Here is a 20,942-nt window from a genome sequence, read left to right as displayed (position 1 = left end):
CATAATTCTGTCTTTTCCATATGTGTCACTTAGGTAAAAGAGAATACTTTAGTTAATCCATCCATTACAAAACTATTAATGTCACCAGCTCTTATGATTGTGCTCATATGGGCAAAATATCTCCCATTTCTGAATATCTGTGTCACTACTGATAGATTTCCCTAATTCACTTTGTACAGCTGCAGCAAATTACTGGCTTTTTTTTTTCTAATATGTATACTTTATGCTTAAAAATGCTCTTGAAATATCACAGAGAGCTCTGTGGAAGCTGCCACTGAAGTAATTGCAAACAGTTATATAAAATTATGCTACCATGCTGTCTATTCCAATTAAAGTCATAACACTTTTGTGCAAGGAATACAAATCTGTATACTAAACTGGAGAGAATGGCCCTTGATGGCTCTATTAAGAGGCAAATAGTACTTTACCATATCTCAAGGAAAAAATGCAGGCAGCCAATGCCTCTTGCTAAGACAAATATGAGCTAAGCGCACAGCGTAGCAGTAGTCTGCAGTCCAAAACACCCGAGGGATCTTTACCTTCCCACCACAATCACAGAGGACTCCTCCTGAGGTGCGTTGAGGCTTGCTGGGGAGCGGAGAGCTTAGCATGTTTGCAACGTAGCCTTGTTGCCCTTCGCTTACGCACAAGGAGTTGTTTTGTGGGGGAATAACAACGTCCGGTCTAATTTGCTATATTCAAAGGCTTCAAGTTTTGCAGTTATCACAGGGAGATTTGTTGGAAAGGGGGCAAAAATGGGATTTTGAGTTCTATAAATGTGCTGGGAAGGCAACGGTGGGGCTGTGTGCCCGTGAGCCGCTGCCGGGCAGAGCCGCTGCTGTAGCACCCGGTGCCTGCGTCCCGGGGAGGCCCGGTGTCCTCGGCCGAGCCTGGAAATCGCTATAAAAATGGGTGAAATAGGGTGACTTGGTGGCACATCCTGTGTCCTGGTTAAATTGTTCATAAACATCTTCTAAAAAAAAAAAAGGGGGGGTGGGGGGCTGTCATGGTACCAGTGACTTTACAAAACACAGGTTTACTAGTAAAACATGTAGAAAGTCAACTCAAAATTAAAGCTGCTCTTGTCTACTCTTGTTAAATGGCAGGGAAAGCACATGCTTTATTTAGATCATCCAATATCTGACTATTCCTCTTAACTGCTTAAAATGTGGTAACGTTAAAAAGGCGCAGTTTGTTCCATGTGATTTGGTACAAATAATTTGACCTGATACACTTTGCATTTAGTAGCCATAGGCACAAGCAGTGCAACCCACGAAAGGCAATGAATATGATGGATAGTTACAGCACAAGAGGCATAAAAAAGATGTAATTAGCTTTTGCAAAGGTGCATTCAACTTAATCTTATTTGTCTTTTTTGTGACAGTAAAGTGTTGTTTATTGTAATTATTCCTTTTCCTTCTAATGGAGCAGAAGTTTTCTTGTATGATATACGGTGGTTTTGGTGGACCTATTAAACAGAAACAAAACATCTGCTCTTTCCCCATCCCCATTTTGTGGCCATCTAAAGGAGAGGAGCTGAGTGGAATTGTTTCTAGTTTGAGAGAAACATTTATCCACAAAACCGTGATTCCTTAAGAAAATGCTTATGTGCGGGGTTGGTGTTTAGTTTTGTTTTGTGTTGTTATTTCGCCCTGGGGTATGTTTAATTGTGTTAAAGTCAGCCTAATAGGCCGTAAGAAAACAGCAACCTGCAGTTGTGTGGGACTGCTGCCGTGCTAAAAGGACACCGTCCAAGAGGCAGTGACCGCATCCCAGTCAGACCAGGGTTGTATGCAATTTTTTTTCCTTCCATGTCATTTGAGATATAGATCTGTCTCCAGACACTTGCATTAATGCTTACTGTACGGCTGAAGGGCTTCTTGAAGTGCTTTCCAAAAGTGAGGAGGGTATTGCAGGACCCAGGCAGTGTCTGAGAGCAATTTTAGCCCGTGATTTCATTCTTGCCCTTCTCTCAAGAATAAAAGGATCGATGTGATGGATCAGCTTTCCTCTCTGCCCATTTCTAGCTCAGTGGACTTTTGTTTACCCTTTTGTGCCTAGTGCTTGGGATCTTCCCGAGAAAAGTCATTTTCATCTTCCAAGTGACAAGTGCTCTGATTATAGGATAGAGGTATGCATATTTCTTCAGGTGCTGTGACAGGTCACAGACAAGCATTTAACATCTCATATAAATACACTGATTTCTTTCCTTTATTTACATTGTGATGCTGTTGTGAGGCAGTGTTTGTAGTACCTACCCTAAAGATAAAAGAAAACACAATGTATGATTGTCTTTACATGTAACATAACCTGTACTTACCACCACTTTTTTTTTTTTTTAATAATTCTTAAAAGGTCATTTTTAGAGATGGAATCTTAAGACATCTCCTTGTTTTTATATTCCAGTCTGAAACCAAAAGCTTTTCATTCCAAAACCTGTTTTATTGGTGCAAAATTTAATTATGGAAAAGGGATTAGATCTTCTTGAACTGTTTTGATTAAGCTTTTCTCTTAAGTCCTCATACAAATATCATAAGAACGTATTCTCTCCGTTAAAAAAATGCTTTCTCAATTTAATAGCTTTAGATGAAGTTCTGGGCAGAAAATTCCTTTGCAGGCATCTGGGATTTAAGGAAAACCTTGGGATTGCTGGGGCAGCAGGGGAGGGAGCGTTGCAGACAGCCGGGTCTGTGGCGGCCGTCGGGGCAGCTCCTGCAGCCTCCTCACGCCGAGGAGCCGGGCTCGGAGCTGCAGCCAGAGCTCTGCGCCTCCCTCCTTCAGTCGTTCTGGCAGCAGATTCATGTCCACGTGTCCCTCGCATAAGCCAGCCACTCCGCTGGGAAGTTGAACAAAAGCACATTAGTCTCTGCTCACTTTTTGGAGAAGCAAAGTTTTGGCATGGTCCGATGCAGCTGAGAGGATGAAATCCTTGCCTTCTGTTAGGGCAAGTCTCTGGCTAATCCACTGCAAGTTTCTCTGCAGGCAGCTGTGCTTCATTTGCTGTGCATTCATTTGCATCTCCCACACCTTACTCTGTTTAGGGTGACCAGCAGGGCTAGGCTCTAGCTTTCCAAAAAGAAGAGGAAACAGAATTGCTGTATTTAGTCTTTTCAGGTTAAGATTTTACTTTATTTTTTTCCTCTCCCTCTTTGACCTCACATTTGGGAAGGAGTTTCAGTTAGATGAAGAGCCTGTGTTCCTCTTTCCATGTGTTTACTTTTGCTTGACTCTCAACCCTACTTTATGCGTCTTTAGAAGTTTCATACATTAATGTAGGATACTCCGGGTTTTATCTTTATACATGCCTTCACTGCACCAGTAAGTTCACGATTTGTTTCTTGCTCTTTTTCACCTACTGTATTTTATAGGAATGTGGCCATTTCACATGGGAAGTGATGGTAGTGGCAGGAACTGTTTTGTTAAGCTTTTTTGAAAATAGTTGAAAACCATTGTTTGGGTAAATATATTGCTAGTCCAGCGCATTAATTGCTAGATATTCTAATGTCTCTCTGGAAATTACAACTTTATAGAATAATGGTTTGTGAAATGTGTCAGAGATATTGTCAAGTCTATAAATGCATTAAGTGGATAAATACAAAGGAAAGATAAGAATGATTGAAGCTGAAAGAGATGTTGTCACAGGAATGAATGGGTTTGAATTGATGCTTTATAATTTTAGACTGAAAATTGAAAGAATATTCTTGCACATCAGAGAAACCAGGTTCTGCAGCTTGGAGCCTAAGGCATATTTAAGATCTGAACTGATGGATATAATAGCATGGTGGTATAAATGGTGGTTGAATGAAATAGCCAAGGATACGTGCTTGCCAGCTGTCTGGAGGTGGCTCGGTGTCGGTGCCTTTCCCGGGCCTGGTTGCTGGCCCTCAGCAGGAGTGCTCCTCCTGTGAGGGTTCCCGTGTCCTGCTGCCCTGCGTTGGCCCCGTTGGCGAACACGAGCAGGACTCCCCGTCTCGGCCGGGGCTGCGTCCTGGGCGTCCCCGGGCTGCGGATGCAGCCGGAGCGCGGAGCAGCAGCGGTGGCATCGCAGGACCAGGCTGCAGGGCGTCCGCAGGGCTGCGCGCGCGCTCGGGCGGCCTTCGCAGCCGCAGTGCCGCGTGCTCCTGCCAGCCGCGGGGTCTGCGGGGACGAGGCAGGCGGAGCCGTCGCTTGTCCCGTTCGTTGTGCCGGTGTTACCCTGCGGAGCTGAAATGTTCGGGAGAGCCAAGAAGTGCGAGAGTCTGATTTCCGCTTTGAAAGCACCTTTTGCTTTGCAAAGTTTTAGATGCCTAAATGTGTTTTTAACCGTGTGGTAGCTTCTCTTTAATGTTTTACTTGAACCATGAAAATAATAATAGCGCTATCATGTGAGAGTAGCAGGCTTCACTAATCCTCAATGGTGAATGCATTTGGCAGACTAAAAGGAAAGACAGCTGCTTTCTCAGCTTAAAATATTTTTGAAGTTTAGTTATATGTAGTGCACAGCTGTTCAAAGACAGAAGGAAATTTGCAATAGATAACCTTTGAGGAAAACAATAATATTGCTGCAGATGACAGTGTTCTCTGGTGTGAAAGCAAAATCTTGAACTTTCTTAATAGCCTTTTGGGAGGATTTGCCAGCAATCTTCTGAGTTCTGTGGTAGGGTGTATGCGGTGATATATAAACACATCAGGATCCTTTTTTTTTTTTTTTTTTTTTTTTTGATTACCTAGAAAATACGAGTCTGGGGCCAGAAAAGGCAGCATCAAGGAAGGGCCTTGTCATTTCTGAGGGCTCATTGCTTCTTTTGGGGGATACAAAGGCCTATGAACCAGTTCATTGTATTTCTGCTCGCTAATGATGCTGGGAGCCGCACATCACCTGACCACTTAGAGTGCTTAAAGTGCTTAAGTGAGGGTTTCATGAGAGGCAGCACGATTGTGCGGGATTTGATGTTACTGGTGTTTGGCAGCACAAGAGCCACCACCGGGTTATCTTCGCTTTCTGTCTGCATACCTGCTTCATTTCCTTGTATTACAGTGATGTTAGGAGATAATTGTTCATTGATTTTGGCTTCTTTGTCAGACACACACTGGTCCTTTGCAAAGCTTCTCTTGGACTGAAAGATCCATTTTTGATGCTGCTTTCAGCACAAGCAGCAATACAGTCTCTTCTGCAGCGTAGATTCCAGGCTGCAGTGCATGTAGTAGGTTGAGGAGACAGTAGGATTGAGAGACTTTTACCCTGTAAAACCTTTTAGTGGAAAAGTTCACTTCTGGTAAACGCTAGAAATGGAGCAGCTGCTGGGGAAGATCTGCTGCCTCAGTCCCGAGGACGGATATTATTTTGCTGGAACCCCACAGCTTCTCTGAAGAGAAATATCTCCCCTTCTTTAAACATCTTGGGAAAGAGGAGTGGGTCAGAAACATATCCTGGAGCTGTCTTTCTTACTCTGTCCTGGTACACACATGCTTTAAGCAGACACTGGCTTTTAGCTTGTTTAACTGTCTGAGTAATGAATGTAGACTTCCACTTCACAAAGTCAGCAGCAGTTCTGCTTGAGGGAGTTCCGGAGTGGGCACTGCTGAGCTTTGTCTCCCCTTCTCCATCTGGCCCACTCGTTTTCTTACCTGGTTTTATTCCATATGTGAAGTTCCAACACTCAGTAAAAGTGTAAATAGATAGAAAGTCACAGCAGAAGTGTCCCTCCCTCGGTGCTTTCGCTCACTGTGTTAAGTGTGTTTTTGTAAGCATTTTACTGTAGGTTTGCTACTTTTATTTCTACTTGTTCTGTAATATTGCAAGGATGGAAAACTGATTTTTCTATTTAGGCTCACAGTCAGGTAAGTACAGGATTGCTCTTTGAGAGATGTTCTCTGCCAATTTGTGCCTCCATACATTTTAACAGACTGTGATGGGAGATAAAAGGTAACCATTTCATAACCCATAGTTTTCCTCACCTAACTGTGTTTAATGCAGTGTGTTCATAAATGGATGAATTCATGATGCAGTTTCATTCAGCACAAATAAAACAGAAGTGTACACAGAGAGCAGAATGGCTTAGCTTCCTCCTGAGATGCTGATTGATGTATTATGTATTTCTCTTGTAATTTTAAAACATTTTCTTCTTGGTAGTTCATGCACGTCTTTGGTGTTATGACTCGTTAAAAGAGAGGAGCTGTCTGCAAGACATCCTGCATTGCTGCTGCAAGTCACTCTTAATAGTTTCTAGAGATTCTTATTAGAATTAATGCATGAGATGCAATAATTCTCTCTGTGACCACAGACACATCTGTTTTATCAGACTAGTTTGTTTTAAGGGGATAGGTTGAAGCCCGTTTCTTCTAGGTAGCAGATCCTCTAAGAGCTGTGTCAGCCAAGGCTCTGTAGTAATAGCCCATTTTCCATTATAGAAAAGAAACCAAGAAAGTAAGTTCAGTTTGACATCTTAAGCGAAGGCTTCCCTGAGTGGCTCGTTTATTTTATCTAAATATCCTTGCTTAGCTTTTAGATCATAGCGCGTGTGTATGAAGGTCACAGGAATGACTTCTGTTGCTTTTTTTTATTTTTCTGGCATGCTCATCTGTACGCGTGTTGCTGGAATTTTCAAGTTGGTGAGAGGGCAGGACGCAAAACATCAGCACTGCAGGTATCGGCGCACAGATACCGTTCGACTGGTTTTGGCTTGCGGCCAGTCCCTGCATATGGAATTCCTGTGTTTGAGGGACTCTAATGGTGGGATTTCGCTCAATGATTTCAAGATTTCTTTATCTGGGGTCCTTGGGCTCAATTCCCACATCACACTCAACAGTTAGTAGCCGGGTACCAGCAAATGCAGGAGAGGGCGAACAGCAGCTTGGGTGTTACTGCTCTTGCCATGGGTAATTCTAGGTTATAGGGAAAGCATGTGTTTTTCCTATCATATAGTATATTTTAATATCTATGTGGTGTATTCTAATGCTGTTGATAGCAGCTACCAAGTCATTTTATTGTAGCCCCTGGTTGGTTCAGATCCTCCGGTGTGGGGGATAGTGTCCTTCCTAAACATTAACACTTACCAGAGCACCTTTTCTCTATGTACTACCATAAAACCAAAGTCAAATAGTGCATATTCTTGGCAGTATTTTTGAAAAGTGTATGAGCATTCTCTAATATAGCGATGAAACAAAATACAGAACTGGGGAATAGCACACTTAGGGCGTTTATACCACATACTCCCTATTAGTTTCCAGTTAATAGTAGTAAAAAATTTGAAGACATGCAGTATTAAATCACAAAGTAATTAAGAACCTGTTCAGTTTACTACCCACATACCAGATATTCTAAATTCTGTTCATGTAGCCAAAATTCATCCCATGTATTTGAATTAAACTGTTTTCATGAGATGCCCAGCTTGTGTGGAAAAGATTTGATAGTCATTTTTTGCTGTCTATTTTGGTACTATTTGTCTGTTCATATTATTGGCTAAGGGCTTCTCAACAGACTGTATTTATGTAGAGACAGCTTAGACGTGAAAAAGCCCTGATTCCATTAGTATGTGCTGTATGTGACTGCACAATACATGGAATTACTAATTACAGTGTCTGATCCCAAAGGTCTGGGGGTTTGCAAATCCCAGGGAGTAGAATATCGTGAGGGCACACGTGCAAATACTGCAGTTGGGTTCAAATGAATTCGTTGGAACTGTTACAGCTCCAGGTGAGATGCACATTTCTCTGCTTCGGTGATAGTTGATTTCAACTCTGTAGTTTTCACATGTCCAAAATTAACACTTGTCATCCAGCCCCAAAATACTGAGGTTAATAGACACCATAGAACTGCTGTCCAAATCAGTGTGCTTTTTCAGTATTGATCAGCTTGAAGGAAATAATCTCCAAACGTTAAGGAAGGATATTAACTTGTAGAAAAGGAGAACCATTATTTTCTGATCTGCTGTTTGTTGTTTGGTACCATAAATAATCATCAATGTTTTTCCATTTTAACTATTTATACAATGCACCAGCTTCACAGGTCAGGGATCTATTAGGCTGCTTGAGTGACAGAGCTCTCACACTGCAGTACCAATGCATTCCTGTTGTTCAAGGAATGCTTTCTCTGAATCAGAAAATCCTGTATAGTAAAACAGTCAATCACTTTAAGTTTTTTGGTGTACTCAAGAGCTTTAAATAAGACGCATCTCCTTAGATGTTTTGTTGGAATTGCAGAGTTTTTTCACAGAAATTTTCCAGCTCATTTAAGCAAAGCAAAAATCTGGATCCCATAAAGGGACTTGTGTCCCTCAAATTTTAATACAGCAAAATGTAGCAAGAACGTTAAGTTGCCCATGTGCATGGTTTGCAGCCTGTGGCAGCCAACCCATCAGGCAGCTGCTTGTTTTTTTTTTGTCGTTGTTGTTCTTTGTCTTGTTTTGTTTTTAAGCTATTAGTTGAATTGTAAAATGAATAAGTAGGGAATTAATATTAAGAAAAGGACAAATGTGCTGAGATTTACTATCACTCACGTGCTGTACAGGTCTAAATTCTTAAAACCAAACGAGAATTGTGCAGTAATCGGAATATCTCTGTGAACTGCCATTTGCTATTTCCCCACTGAATCATAAGACATGTTGAACAAATGCTTTGTTTTGCCATGGAGTTCACTCCAGTGAGATCTTTATAGCATACAAATTTATAATGCATAGCCTTTAAATATGCATATAGATTTTATATACATAACGAGCACAAACTTCACTTTTCCATGCTAAATACAGGGGTGGTAACCGTCACTTTTAAGCAGAAGCCTTTTGAGCTGCGAGCGGTTGGGTTTGAGGTGGGAGAGGAGTTGGGTGCCGCCCGTCCTGGGGGCGCGACTCTACCCTCCTGAGTGTCCCCTGCAGGTCTGCTTCAGTAAGGTTTGCAGATGGATAGCAAAAGACGTGGCTGCTTTTCTAACTGTCATTAGGATAGAGGTGTGCAATTCAGAATCATTAAAATTTTCAGTCAATATTGTAAAAATCTCAGTGTAAACACCAAATACTTGTGCTCGGCTGCTGCTGGGTTGTTCCTTTGCTTGCAGAGGCTGCAAATTGCTTGGTGCATTAGGGACCGGGGCTACCTTTTCTCACAAAGTGATGCACATTTCTGCGCCTGACGTTGAGGCAAGTAATTAGGTTTCAAGAAATGGAGAAAAACTTACCAAATTGTCCCTGTCTTCAGAGAGCAGTAAATGCAACCGCATCTGGAACGCTCTCCTGTAGCAGGCAAGTGAAGGACACCTTAATGATGTGTGGAAGGAATAAAGTAACATTTAGCATGAGAAATGTTTATAAAATGTCATAGATGAGGGACCTATTAGCAACTCCTTTAATGTTTCTGAGAGGCTGGTTATATTTTACACAACAGTATTATCAAATGCCCATTTGGAAACAACAGTGCCAGAGTCCCAATGATAATTTTGAAGAAACTCACGGACTTACTCTGCCTTAATAGGCATTTTGTGTCATTAATTTAACCAGAAGAGGAATCCCGCTCGGCAGGAGCGGTTACGGCAGCGACACGGAGCGCGCGCGGGAGGAGGGCACCTTGTGCCGTAGCCAGCGGCTCCGGCAGCTCCTTGGAGCCGTCATCACCCGCCGGGCAGCTGTGGCTCTGTGACGGATACAGACGTCGTCGGAGCAAGTTGCTGCAGAAACCCCAGAAAAGGATTCAGAACTGGAAAAATAGGTCAAGTAACTGCTTTTGTGCTTGGTCGCTGTGCAGTTCTTAGCACAGCGAGCGATCTGTCTGTGGAGAGTGGGGCTTTTAGATGTTACTTTAACAGAAGGCATTAGGTATAGAGCCAAGGAAAAGGGAACTCTGAGTTGATAGGCTTTGGTAGCAAAGGAGCAAAACCAGAGTTTGGTTTGGTTTGGTTTTGCAGTAATACAGTTGCTTTGCCGTATAGCTATTATATCAAATCTGCAGAATATCAGAAATCTTGTTTTTTCAATGAATATCTAGCAGTATCAACGGCTGTAGTAGTTTCTAATGTTGTCTTGTAACTAGGGAACCAGGATGTGATGTGCAGTGTTAACTTGTGTTCTCCTAAACGCAGGAAAAAAAAGTCGATGTGTTTAGCAAGTACTTCATAAATAACCTTGTTTGCTATGAGCTCGAAGCCAAGACCCAGGCAGCTTCCCTTTCATCTGATGTGGTGATTTTCACTGGAAGAGCCCCAAATCCTTCAGAGCTTCTGACTTGAGACTAAACATTAGGTGTGGACTTAATCTTTGCATGTTGATATTCTGGGATGCATTATTTAAATCATTGTATGTATAGAGCATGTATGTTGATTTATGAATGTTAAAATCTGCAAAATTAAGTCTGAATAATATGGAAAGTCCAGCAACACGTGCAGTTTGCTGCACTCATCTCGCTGATGAGTATAATCAGGGAAAAGTAAAGTTCTGCTGCATTTGGCTAACACCTACCACTAAATCTTTTGATCTATATCTACTAAAATTCTTACATGTGTGCTTATCAGCAGTATAGGAAGTTATTCCATTATTCAGCACTATGTCTTGTTTATATAAGCTTTTGGTGGATACCTTTAAAATGTGAAATGTTCCTTTCTCCTGGGATTGGGGGGTGGAGGAGGAGGTTTGTCTGAAAGCCCTTCAGAGCCTCCCCAGAGCAATATGAGCAGGTTTGTAAGCAAAGCAAACCTAGTTGTTTTCCTTCTTTGCCATTATATGTTTTAAAGAGAAACCAACATAACAATTAACCTTTAGATTTTATCTTCAATATTTAGTTTTCTGGCTTTGAGGATTCAATTTGACTGAAATTAAAAGCAACCTTATCTGTACAAATGTAGAATAAAAAACTAATTTTCATTACTTTTTACTGAAAATATACAGGTTGTGAACTTCTGTGTAGCTTAGTAACATTGTTTTTTTAAATCATACAGTTATGACTGTAGCTATGTTTTCTAATTTCACTGAGAGCTAAGCACCGTGTAAGGGATGTGCGTATGTATGGTTTTCAATACTGAGTCTTGACACAGGTGAAACTAATTACTGACATCCTGCACCCTTCCTGCTTCCCCAGAGTAGCCCGCCTATTGATGGGGTGGCAACATCTGGGAAGATTTTAATAACCCACTTTTCAGAGATGGTAAAAAGAGGCAGCAAAGATTTACTTTGGTCAGTTTTTAATAAGTGTCCCACTGAGCGCATGTGCTGTCACATCTTTGGATGAAGAGACTTGGAACCAACTTTGTAGGGAGCTATCTTGATTTTATTTCTGTGACTCGTGGCCATGAACCAAAAATGAAGTATTTCTATATAAATTTATTACAGAAATGAATCTGCAGAATCCCTGTAAAAGAAAGTCCAAATTTATGCTGTCCAGTAACTTAGTTATGTAAAATACTCTAGTACAGGCTTGTGCTTTTTCTTTCTGATCCTGAAATGATCCTGCTCTCAGAGCAGCTGGTTTAATTGCTAGCTCTGATAAAGCCCTGTAGATGTTAGAAAAAGGAAATGTGGAACAGTGAAGCTTTGTAATGAACAGAGAAATAGCTTGTCCCATGTGCTCACATGTAAATGGAGGCTCCCGTCTCGGCTGAAAAACTAGCACACTTTGCACTACGTGTCCAAGCAGCTCTGCTTGTGAGCTTCATTACGCACAGCGGCAGGCTGGGCGCCGCGCGCTGTCAAGCATCGTCAAACATGATGGATAAAGTAGCCGCAATTGCCAGGGTTAGACAGCGCTCCCGCCTCGCTGCCTGGGCTGCCTCAAAGCTGAGCTCATCGTGGTGCTCCCTGCGTGGGAGCTGCCGGCAGCGCCGAGCTCTCCGCGGCGGCTTGCGGCTGAGGCAATAAGCTGCCAAGGACAGGTCTGATGAGGGGGGTGTTGGAATCGGAACCAATGACTTCCACTTGCAGAGGAAAATGCACTGCTGTTGCACTGACTCCCCAACGCTGTCCCCTCCTTGCCAAAAGTCTATCCTTAGAACTGATTAAAATGTCTGTAGCAGTCAGCAGTGCATATTTTTATATCAAGCTTTCTCTTCTTTCTGTCAGGGCCATTTAAAAGTGGACTTTGTGTTTCTGTTCATAGGAGGGGTTGAGATGCAGCCAGGGTAATGAAGCCTGTCTTGAACTGGCAGAAAAAATCCTCTTTAATATGACGAAAAAAAAAAAAAAAAGCCAAGCCCAAGCCACAGCCCAGGCACAAGAGACATGAGCTTACATGTTGTGTGTGAGACACTAATAAATTAATCCATTACTGGGTACAAGTTTATCATTTCCAGGTGCATACATATTCATAAAGTGTAAAATAAAATGACTACTATTAGCAGCAAGCTCACATAGCACAAAGGCCATAAGACAGTATTTTTTCCCACATCACCAGCAAAATAGTGAAATATTCATAAAATTCAATATAAAAGTGAATAATCTCCCTGTCTGAGTAATATATTCATTTTTGAGGACACGGCAGTAGTGGAAAGAAAAGCAATCTCAGTAACAAAGCAACGCACGGCCCCGTTACGTGGTTAACGACCCCGTCGTGTGAAGTGCAACAGCCCCCGCCTGCGGCTGGGTTGAAGGAGTCCTCAAAGCAGCTGCACTGCTCGATGGGGAAGTGCCTGGCGCGCCGCGCTCTGCGCCCCAAGACTCAGATGCGAGTTAATCGATCATTTATACCTTCTGAATGTGTCACAGTCCTGTAGGACCTCGGGCTTGCCGCAGATCAGCGCTGCCCGCGTTGTGTTTGGTGCAGTCCCGGGCCTCCACCGAAGCCTTTCCCTGTTTCCGAGATGCCAGATGGGAAGGATCGAGGCAGGTCTTCTGCAAGGAGCGCCCTCGGGTACAGTGCGTGTCCTAGACAGGGGCAGTGGCCTGGCCTCCTTCCTGCTTCTTGCAGGGTTTGGGGTTTTCTGTAGCTAGTGGAGTCTTAGGGTGATAACTATATACGTCTGTGAACAAAACATGCAGTGTCTGGAACCAAGGGTGTCTTTTAGTTTTGCTTGATTTTGTTTGGTGTTATTTAAACTCTAGTGTCTTAACATCCTTAATGCAGGGAAAGGCAGTGGGAAGTGGTCCTGCTGCAGACCATGGGCTGTTGGTGAGAGAGCAGCTTTGGAGCAGCCTTTCAGACTGTGCTGAATCAGCAGGAATTATTATTTTATCATTTTGTAATCGGAGGCATATTCTTCCAGAGCCTGTAAAAACATGCTTAATGATATGGATGGGCAGCTGGGATTCTTTCCTGCTCAGGTTTATCCTGTTAGCCATGCCTTCCTCAATCACTGCACATCAGCCTTATCAGCAAGATGGAGTGCTGGTTGCTGAAGCACACGATGGAGTGAAAATTGAATTCCTCCACCTTCCCCAGCTGAACACATTTTTAGGGAACAGACACCTTGGCCTCCCACTGTATATACTACTCACAGATGAGCTAAAATCTCTTTCACCAATTCATAAAGGAAAGGTATATTTTAAATGTGTTTTCTTGGAAGCAGCTTTTAACCATCTCGGAGTACTCCAGGAAGGAGACTGCAAACTGCAGATGGAAAACTGCTATTTCGAGATCTCGGGTGGCCCAGTTAGGAAAAGACCATTTTTTATGAGCTGTTCTGCACTGATTTATCAAGGTGATATGACCCGGGCTTTCTCTGTGTGTGAATATTCTTAGCTCCTGGGAGAGCAGGTTACAGCAGTTGGTTTCCTTTTCTTGTTTGTTTTTAAGTGAGCAGCTGACGCCTGCACCCTGATCTAGTTTACGGTATTGTGGGCAGATGATATGTGTAGATTTTATAGGCTTGCACCGTTTAATAGCATTATATAAGTAAAACAGAAAAAGCAGACCTCTGAATGCACTTCTCATACTTCTGATCTCATGCTTTTGTAAAAACTCATGACTGTCTGAAATGCAGCAATGTGTTTCTAGGTGACTGTGGGAATACAGCTTGGGAGCCTGTGATGGGGAATACCCCCATGAATGGTTTGGAGTTTTATATTTAATACCAGTAATGAGAACTTCATCTGGCTGTCACTAGTCTTGACAACATGCCTGTCTTAAGCCATGTAAAAAGGTGCTTATACCACGCGGCACCCTCTTGTGCCCTTTGCCGGTGGCATTGACGTTTGTGCCCTGCGCGGCCTCGAAGGCTGCGAAGGGCGCCCAGCTCCCGGTGCCTTCGCCAGGGAGCCTGACACTTCCCATCCTTGTTACAGGTACCGGAACTGACATACAGGTCATACAACGATCTTTAAAATTATTGTTGTTTATTTTGGAAACCTTCTTTTGACTTTGCTGCATAGTTTTTAAGTGAACTGTTGAAAGCTGCAATGTATTGACTAAGAAGCAAAGAGTTTTACAAATTTCCAAGCAGTACAGCCCGGTTCTGGGCACTCGTGATTATAAATTGAAAGGCACACATAAGCAACTCGAAAAGAAAAAAAATACTATATTTAAAGAAAAACGTCTCATTGGTCTGGGCAAAAACCTTCTTCTTAATTCCCCTAGGAAAGGAAAATAATTCAGATCTAGGCTAGAAGAGAACAGTAGGTGTTTTGCACTTTAGCTGTGTTTGTCCTGCAGCAGCTCGATGTGAATTTGAAGTTTAGCTTCCTACACCCTCAGTCTTGAAAAGCCAATTATAATTTTCTCTGGTGCTGGATCCCTTTGCAATCTTTTTTTGCAGTTCCTTGGACTCATTATTATTATTACTTAATCACCTAGAATCAAATTAAGCATACTTTATACCAACTTTAAAATTAATAAAGATTTTATATTAATTTAATGCACTAAAACATTGCCTAGGCAAGTCAAATTTCAGACATGTGGAAAAAATTAGTCCTGAAATGTTGGAATTTCCATATAGTAGCTTCAGCCAATATTCTGTTTTTTTGCTTGAGGTTGTGGCTAAGCAGGCAGCAGGTCTACTGTGTCCTATTCCTATTGCACTGCCGGATTTTCTCTTGTAAAACAGCCAGTAGGCACGTTCACCTTGAGTGTGGCCAGTGCTCAGTAATGAGAGCTGCAAAAGTCAGTAAAAGTCTTTCATTTATCTCTTTAGGTTTTGATCTCTGCCAGAGAAAATGAAAGCAAGGAGCTTGTCTAATGAGTGGAAGTAGTCAGGAGTTGGAGAGAGGCTTTTCAGGAGGCGGGGAAGCAATTCCCTTGGTGAACTGGTTGGAGGCCTTTCAGTCAGGCACAAGTCTAATGAAATACAGAGAGGTGTCCATGTCTGTCCCCACCGGTGCCAGCCTTGGTGACAGTTTCTTTCGAGTGTGCTCCTAGGGTCAGGGTGTTGTTTCCTCTATGTGAGCAGCAGCTCCAGAGCAGGTCCTCGAGCCCCGGGGAGTCCTGCAGCAGAGCCACCCACCAGTTCACACAGGTCCTACTGCACATGACGGTACAGATGATGTTTGTGTTGTGTCCCGTTTCTAACATTTTGCTCTCTCTTTCTGTCATCTTTTACATGCCTTCTTGGGTATAGCAGACCACTTAGGAATTGAATTCATGGGTAAGTTTTCACTTCTCTTTTTTGCTTGCTAATGTTTATCTTGGTATCATAACCCCAAGCACGTGGGAGTGATTGGGAAGATTCTCATGAACTCCACCAGTGGATTTGGGTGTTCAGAGCAGTTCCTGTTGTATTTGCTGGTTACAACTGAAATTGTATCAGGATTTTGCATTTTACTTGTCCGTTGTTAAATGGCAAAAAGTTATGTAATGACGTTTGGCTATTTTATTTGTCTTTAATGAAACATGACGTAAAGACTATATGGCCAAATCATGACATCTGAGGAATCATATCTTATGTGAGATTTTAGGAGAGTTAGTGCCTATCTTCATGTAAAAGAAAATAAATGTTAAGCTTAATTTTTTTTTCAGAATTATGTGTTGACTGTAATATTAAAGTGTAACTATGTTTAAAATGAACTATTTCATTTGCTCTTAACAGAAAATATAGAAGGATATTTTTAAGAAAAATGGCTAGTAAGTTAACATCAGTTTAAGCAAAAACTTACACAGGAATGAATGATTAATGAGAATTGCTACCTGTAAGTTTGGAAGGGGAAAACTGTTCTCGCCTCCAATGCTGCCCTGCAGTGTGTACATGCCCTGAGGCACTGGCAGGCTTCATAGGTCACCACCACTTCACCGTTCAGCTGCTCTGCAGCAGAGAGGAGTGGATTCTCCTCACAAAGCTGAGCTCGCCCCCAGTGTACCATTTGTGCAGAGCAGCTTGCGTGAACCACGACTGACAGCACATGCAGGAGCTTGCAAATGCATGTGGAAGTCATAAAAATTGCTTTTTAATATGTCATTTATTTATATTATGTTGTACCCAGGTTTTCTTGGAAATTGATTTAGCTTGCCAAGCTCATGAACTCATATTAGGAGTGGCAGGAGATAAAATACTGTTGGATAAAATGATTAGGGAGATTATGAAGACCCAAAAATTCAGAGGATGTTTTGATCACTGGTTTTGTCACCAATTAGTCTGATAATCCCTATTTATTTATATATATTCTTAAGGTTAATTTCTGATTTATCGAATATGAACTTGCAAGTCTGTACCGTGAAACAGGAACGTTGATAGCCGAACCGCAGCCACCGTTCGCAGGGGAGCAGCCGTACCCGGTATGTGTGCAGGCCTGTAACCAGGCAGAGCAGCCTGCAGACAAACTCGGTGCATAGCCAAACGGCTGTGAATCCGGTGTAGTCCATCTGAAAATTATGTATTCTATACAGGCAAGCCTTGTATTTCCCTAATTCTACACTGAGCCCTCAAAAGCCTCCCAGTGTCAGCTTTTGAACGGGGCAGAGGGGACATAAGTCACTGTGAGCAGGGGCGATGCCAGCGGTGGAGAAGAGGCAGCCGTCGGTGTGGTCAGCCCCTTCTCGGCGTGGGGGCCGGTCCCGCAGCAGCCGCGGCTGGAGCGCAGCGCTCCCATTCCGGCCAGCGCGGCTGGGCTGCTGGCCACCGCTCAGGCAGCGCCCTGGGGAAACAGCCGCAGGCTGGTGATTGCGAGCGATGGCGCGGGGCGCCCTGCACGAGCAGGGGTTGTCTCGTCGGCCGGGCGGTGGTGAACGGTGACTGCGCGCCAGGCTGTGTCGGCAGGAGTGCTACCCGCGGTTGGAGGGATTGGGACCTCTGCTTTTGTATTTGTGGGCCGTATGTGGAGAACTGTTTCCTGGTTTGGGTTTCTAGTAAAGAAGAGACACTGAGTATCTCAAGTGAGCCTTTTTTTTTTTTTTAATTAGGAAGCCTAAGCAAAGATGGCCTTTACTGAGCACATGATTCTGTGCTGCTTTGTATGCAGAGGCATCAGGTGGCAATACATGCTCACCAGTTAGGGAAGTCTTTGTAAAGTCTTTTTCATGAGTGTACTGTAGAAAATCAAATTGCTAGGAATGAGAAAAGTAGAATTATTCCAATTACCAAAAATAGCAGCATTTAAGTGTTGCAGAGCTTAGCTTTTATTGTACGTTATGTAGGGCACATTCTTCTTAAGATTTTCCTTGTATTTGTGGGTTCATGCGCTTTAGGAATTCCGTTTCTGTCATCTGGCTGGAAATTCTGCTTTTGAAGACCCCCTCTTCTTTGAGGAACAGAGTGTTAACCTTGACTTTTAAAGCAGAACTTTTGCATTTGATATTTTCACTTTGATTTTTGAATACTAGTGAAGAGCCAAGGGACGATACCATAGCACCTTTTGTTAGAATCATTTTGAAACTGGGTAAAATGAAAAAAATAATCACGAGCGCTGTATGGAAAGTTAAGTGAAAATGTGGACACCTGCCCTAGTTTTGAAAAGTGCTTTCCCCATTTTTTCACAGACTTGTTGTATGAGTGAGTGCTGAGGATTGGCGAGGGAAGGTTGAACTCGGTGCGCAGTGGGTAAAGCTGGAATGCTGCGTGGATGGGAACGTCTCTCAGCAGCAGGGCCTGCCCTTCTAGGGATCTGCTCCCCACCAGTTGGTTTGATCCTGTTCTGAACATGCCAGTACTGTTTTCCACCACAAGCTCCTGGGTCAGCAAGGCTCAGAAGTTTGCTACTTGTGTGCTGTGTGACGGAATACGTTTCTATTGCCTGTTTAAACCCAGGTTCTTTAACGAGGGCATCGTTTTCATGCGCAGGATTTGGTGAACAAGAGTTAGGCAGGTGGCAAACAGTTTTGCCAACCTGTCATATTCCTTCCTGACTTGCCTCCCTCTCTTAGGTAGTATCTAGCTTATGTTCCCTATGATACTGTGTATTCCCAAACATGCATGTCTGATGCGTTAATGTTGTTGCTGGCTTTGCTTTGCAGTGTCTTTTTCTTCATAGGTTGAGAGAGAGAGATGTGGGCATTTGCCCAGTGCTCGGGGCAAGAAGGCAGTTGGTGACAGAGACAAAAGGCTTGACAGTTTTGTCCGTTTTACTCATTCTTGTTAAGCAAACATGGAGGCAGTTAAGGTGTATAAGGAGGTGGAGTGTGAAGGTGAGTGAGTTTTTGGAACAATCTGCTGAACAAACGTGACCACTTCAGCAATTCATCCACAACGCTGGATTTGATAACGCAGAATCTTTGTCTCTTTCTCTGAAATAGTAGCGTACAATGGATGCAGATGAAAATAAAATGCCCCACGCAAGCACAGTAGGCAGACTGCTAAAGTTGTGATGGAAATACGATCCTAATGTGAAATAGTTGTCATCTTTAGCCGTTTGGCAGTTCAAACACTATCAGGTGTATAAACCAAAATCACAATTATGATGTTAACCTTAATCTCACCATGTGTAGATTGCAAAATTAATATAACAGTTGCAGAGCAATGAGCTGGTGTGTGAATCTGGAAAACCAGATGAGTGATGTTTTAACTTTCTGAAGCTCTGGTATTCAGGTCTTGTTCAGGAAATAAATGTTATTTGCAATTAATTCTCCTTTCTCAGCTAGTTAGAAGAAACTTAACTGAAGTCAGTGAAATAAGAAAATTACCAAATTGTAGCAAAGGCTGCAATGTAGAAGTTCTGGGAGAAGATAAATCCTTTATTTTTTATTTTGCTGATTCTATTGCCTCATTTTGACCATATGCTGGTCTCGTGCCTGAGGCTCAGGGAACACATGATGGAGTTAACTAAATCTGCTCTGTGACCTTGTGTTGTTCACTGTGACAGATACCTTTTGATTTTGTCAGGACACAAAGGTTGGTTTTGTTGATGGGCAGTATAACCAAGACTGAAAAAATTGACTATTTTGCCTGTTTGGACAAGAAATATAAAGGCAAGTTCCTTGATTCTTGTGCAGCTCACAAAATGTGCAGTTCAGGACTGCAGCAGCAAACAGGCAGTGAAAATGGATACCAGCATTCACCTCCATGGCCGTAGCCTTAATTTTAGACTTCATCATAAAACTGGCATGCTCTAATTTAGCATATGTGTTTAGCATATAGTTTATCATGCTCTTAAAAACACTCCTGTCATAACTGGAGGAGGGGATATACATTGATTTGCATGGCCAAGGAATATGTGTATTTTAGAGTACATACATTTAAAAATGAAGTTCAGTTTGCATGCGACTTCGAAGTGTAAATCATGGTGAAGTATAAATCGAAGTATAGCTGTTGTTAATTGGGTACTGGCTGGTTTGTGCTGCTGTTTGTACAAGCTGTTACTAGGGATTCCTGATCACAAGCACCTGCAGAGACTCTCTACTCGTATTTGTCAAAAATATGATGTTCTTAACTCTAAGCATTTGTAATACTACATTGTATCACTGTGCTCCTCACTTGAATTCCAGTAGAGCTAATAGCAGGTCTCCAGGTAGATACTGATGTTCACAACATGGAATCCCGTTGTTGTCACTTCTCCTTCAGTCCCGTGGTTCTTCATCCTGTCCACACTTTCAGTACCTTTTCCTCATTTTCCCCTTCTTGAGCTTAGAAAGGGCTTTGCTCTTGGGACAGTGTCATTGTGTTTGCTTGGTGAAGCACCCATCCTTTTTATGTATACTGCAACATAACCCCAGCATCCGGAGGCATGAAACAGCTTTGGAGCTTCAGCACTTCCCACAGGTTCCTCTGAAGAAGGAGACATGAGCACCACGAGAGAAATGAATAGAAAGAGCTGGCATTTGTGCACTGTGAGAGTACTGGGTGAAATGGAGGTTTCCTCGGGGACATGGGAAGCTCTGCCCGTGGTTGCACCTACTGGGGAAACGGCACTGCAGAAGTGAAGGCTGAAGTGCATCTGGGGAACGTGTTGAAGGCCACGTTACAGCCTGTTGAGTCTGCTTTGGGAGTATAGTGGGAAGGTGACATCTAGCCATAGACATTTTGTGACCTATCTGCCCTCTGCAGATACTTTATTCTGTATTCTTGTATTCTGTATGCTTGTGGATTAGAAAGGGGAATATGTGAAGCTTTACCAACCCGGCTACCTGAGATGGGCTTCCGGGTAAGCTGCCCTGGAACTCCTTGTAGCAGGGGCTCGGTGCTGGTTGCAGGGACACGTGTGCTGTACTGGCACCTTGGGAAGAAGGGCTGGGACGCTGAATTTCAGCCGCAGGGCTCAGTGCCTGGTCTGCACACAGAGGGTTTCTTGCCGTGCTGCGTCACCGTGAACAGCACGGCGCTCTGCATACACGTGCGGCGGGGGCTCCGGGCATGGCCCCGAGGTTTCTGTGGGGCTGGTCAGTCTCCAGATTGCGCTCAATGGCAGCTGCAGCAGGCACAAAAACTCATAGCAGTGACTTGTGTGTGTGGCACGTTGCGGGCAGCCCTCCTGGAGGCTGTGCGGCTCCGAAGGAGTAAGGACGAGACATGTCCGTGAAAGGTGGGTTGGTTTACTGGGGGGTTTTGGAGAACATTGTTTACGATGTCCTGAAGTTATCTTGCCACAGGAAGAGAAGTGCCAAATGCCGGAGCTGTGCTGTGTTTTATCCAGCCGTGGTGAATCTGTTACTTTGTCCTTCTCCCACTTCAAGGTGTTGTATAGATGTCAAGTCTC

At 43.1% G+C, this 20,942-nt stretch overlaps 1 protein-coding gene across 1 annotated transcript in view; it reads left to right on the top strand.

Annotated features, from left to right (window-relative positions):
* The window catches only part of NRG3 (neuregulin 3), a 284,685-nt gene that overhangs the window by 217,060 nt on the left and 46,683 nt on the right, over positions 1-20,942 (top strand). The window contains exon 4 of the mRNA XM_088526367.1: positions 15,443-15,469. Within this exon, the coding sequence (XP_088382493.1) occupies positions 15,443-15,469 (27 nt within the window). The remainder of the gene's footprint in view (positions 1-15,442; positions 15,470-20,942) is intronic.

This window comes from Tinamus guttatus, unplaced genomic scaffold (genome assembly GCF_059628265.1).
Source record: "Tinamus guttatus ecotype Peru unplaced genomic scaffold, ASM5962826v1 Tinamus_guttatus_pri_ptg000246l, whole genome shotgun sequence".
NCBI classification, from domain to species: Eukaryota; Metazoa; Chordata; class Aves; order Tinamiformes; family Tinamidae; genus Tinamus; species Tinamus guttatus.
The sequence above is the reverse complement of the archived record's forward strand: the minus strand, read 5'-3'. Positions and strand labels throughout refer to the sequence as shown.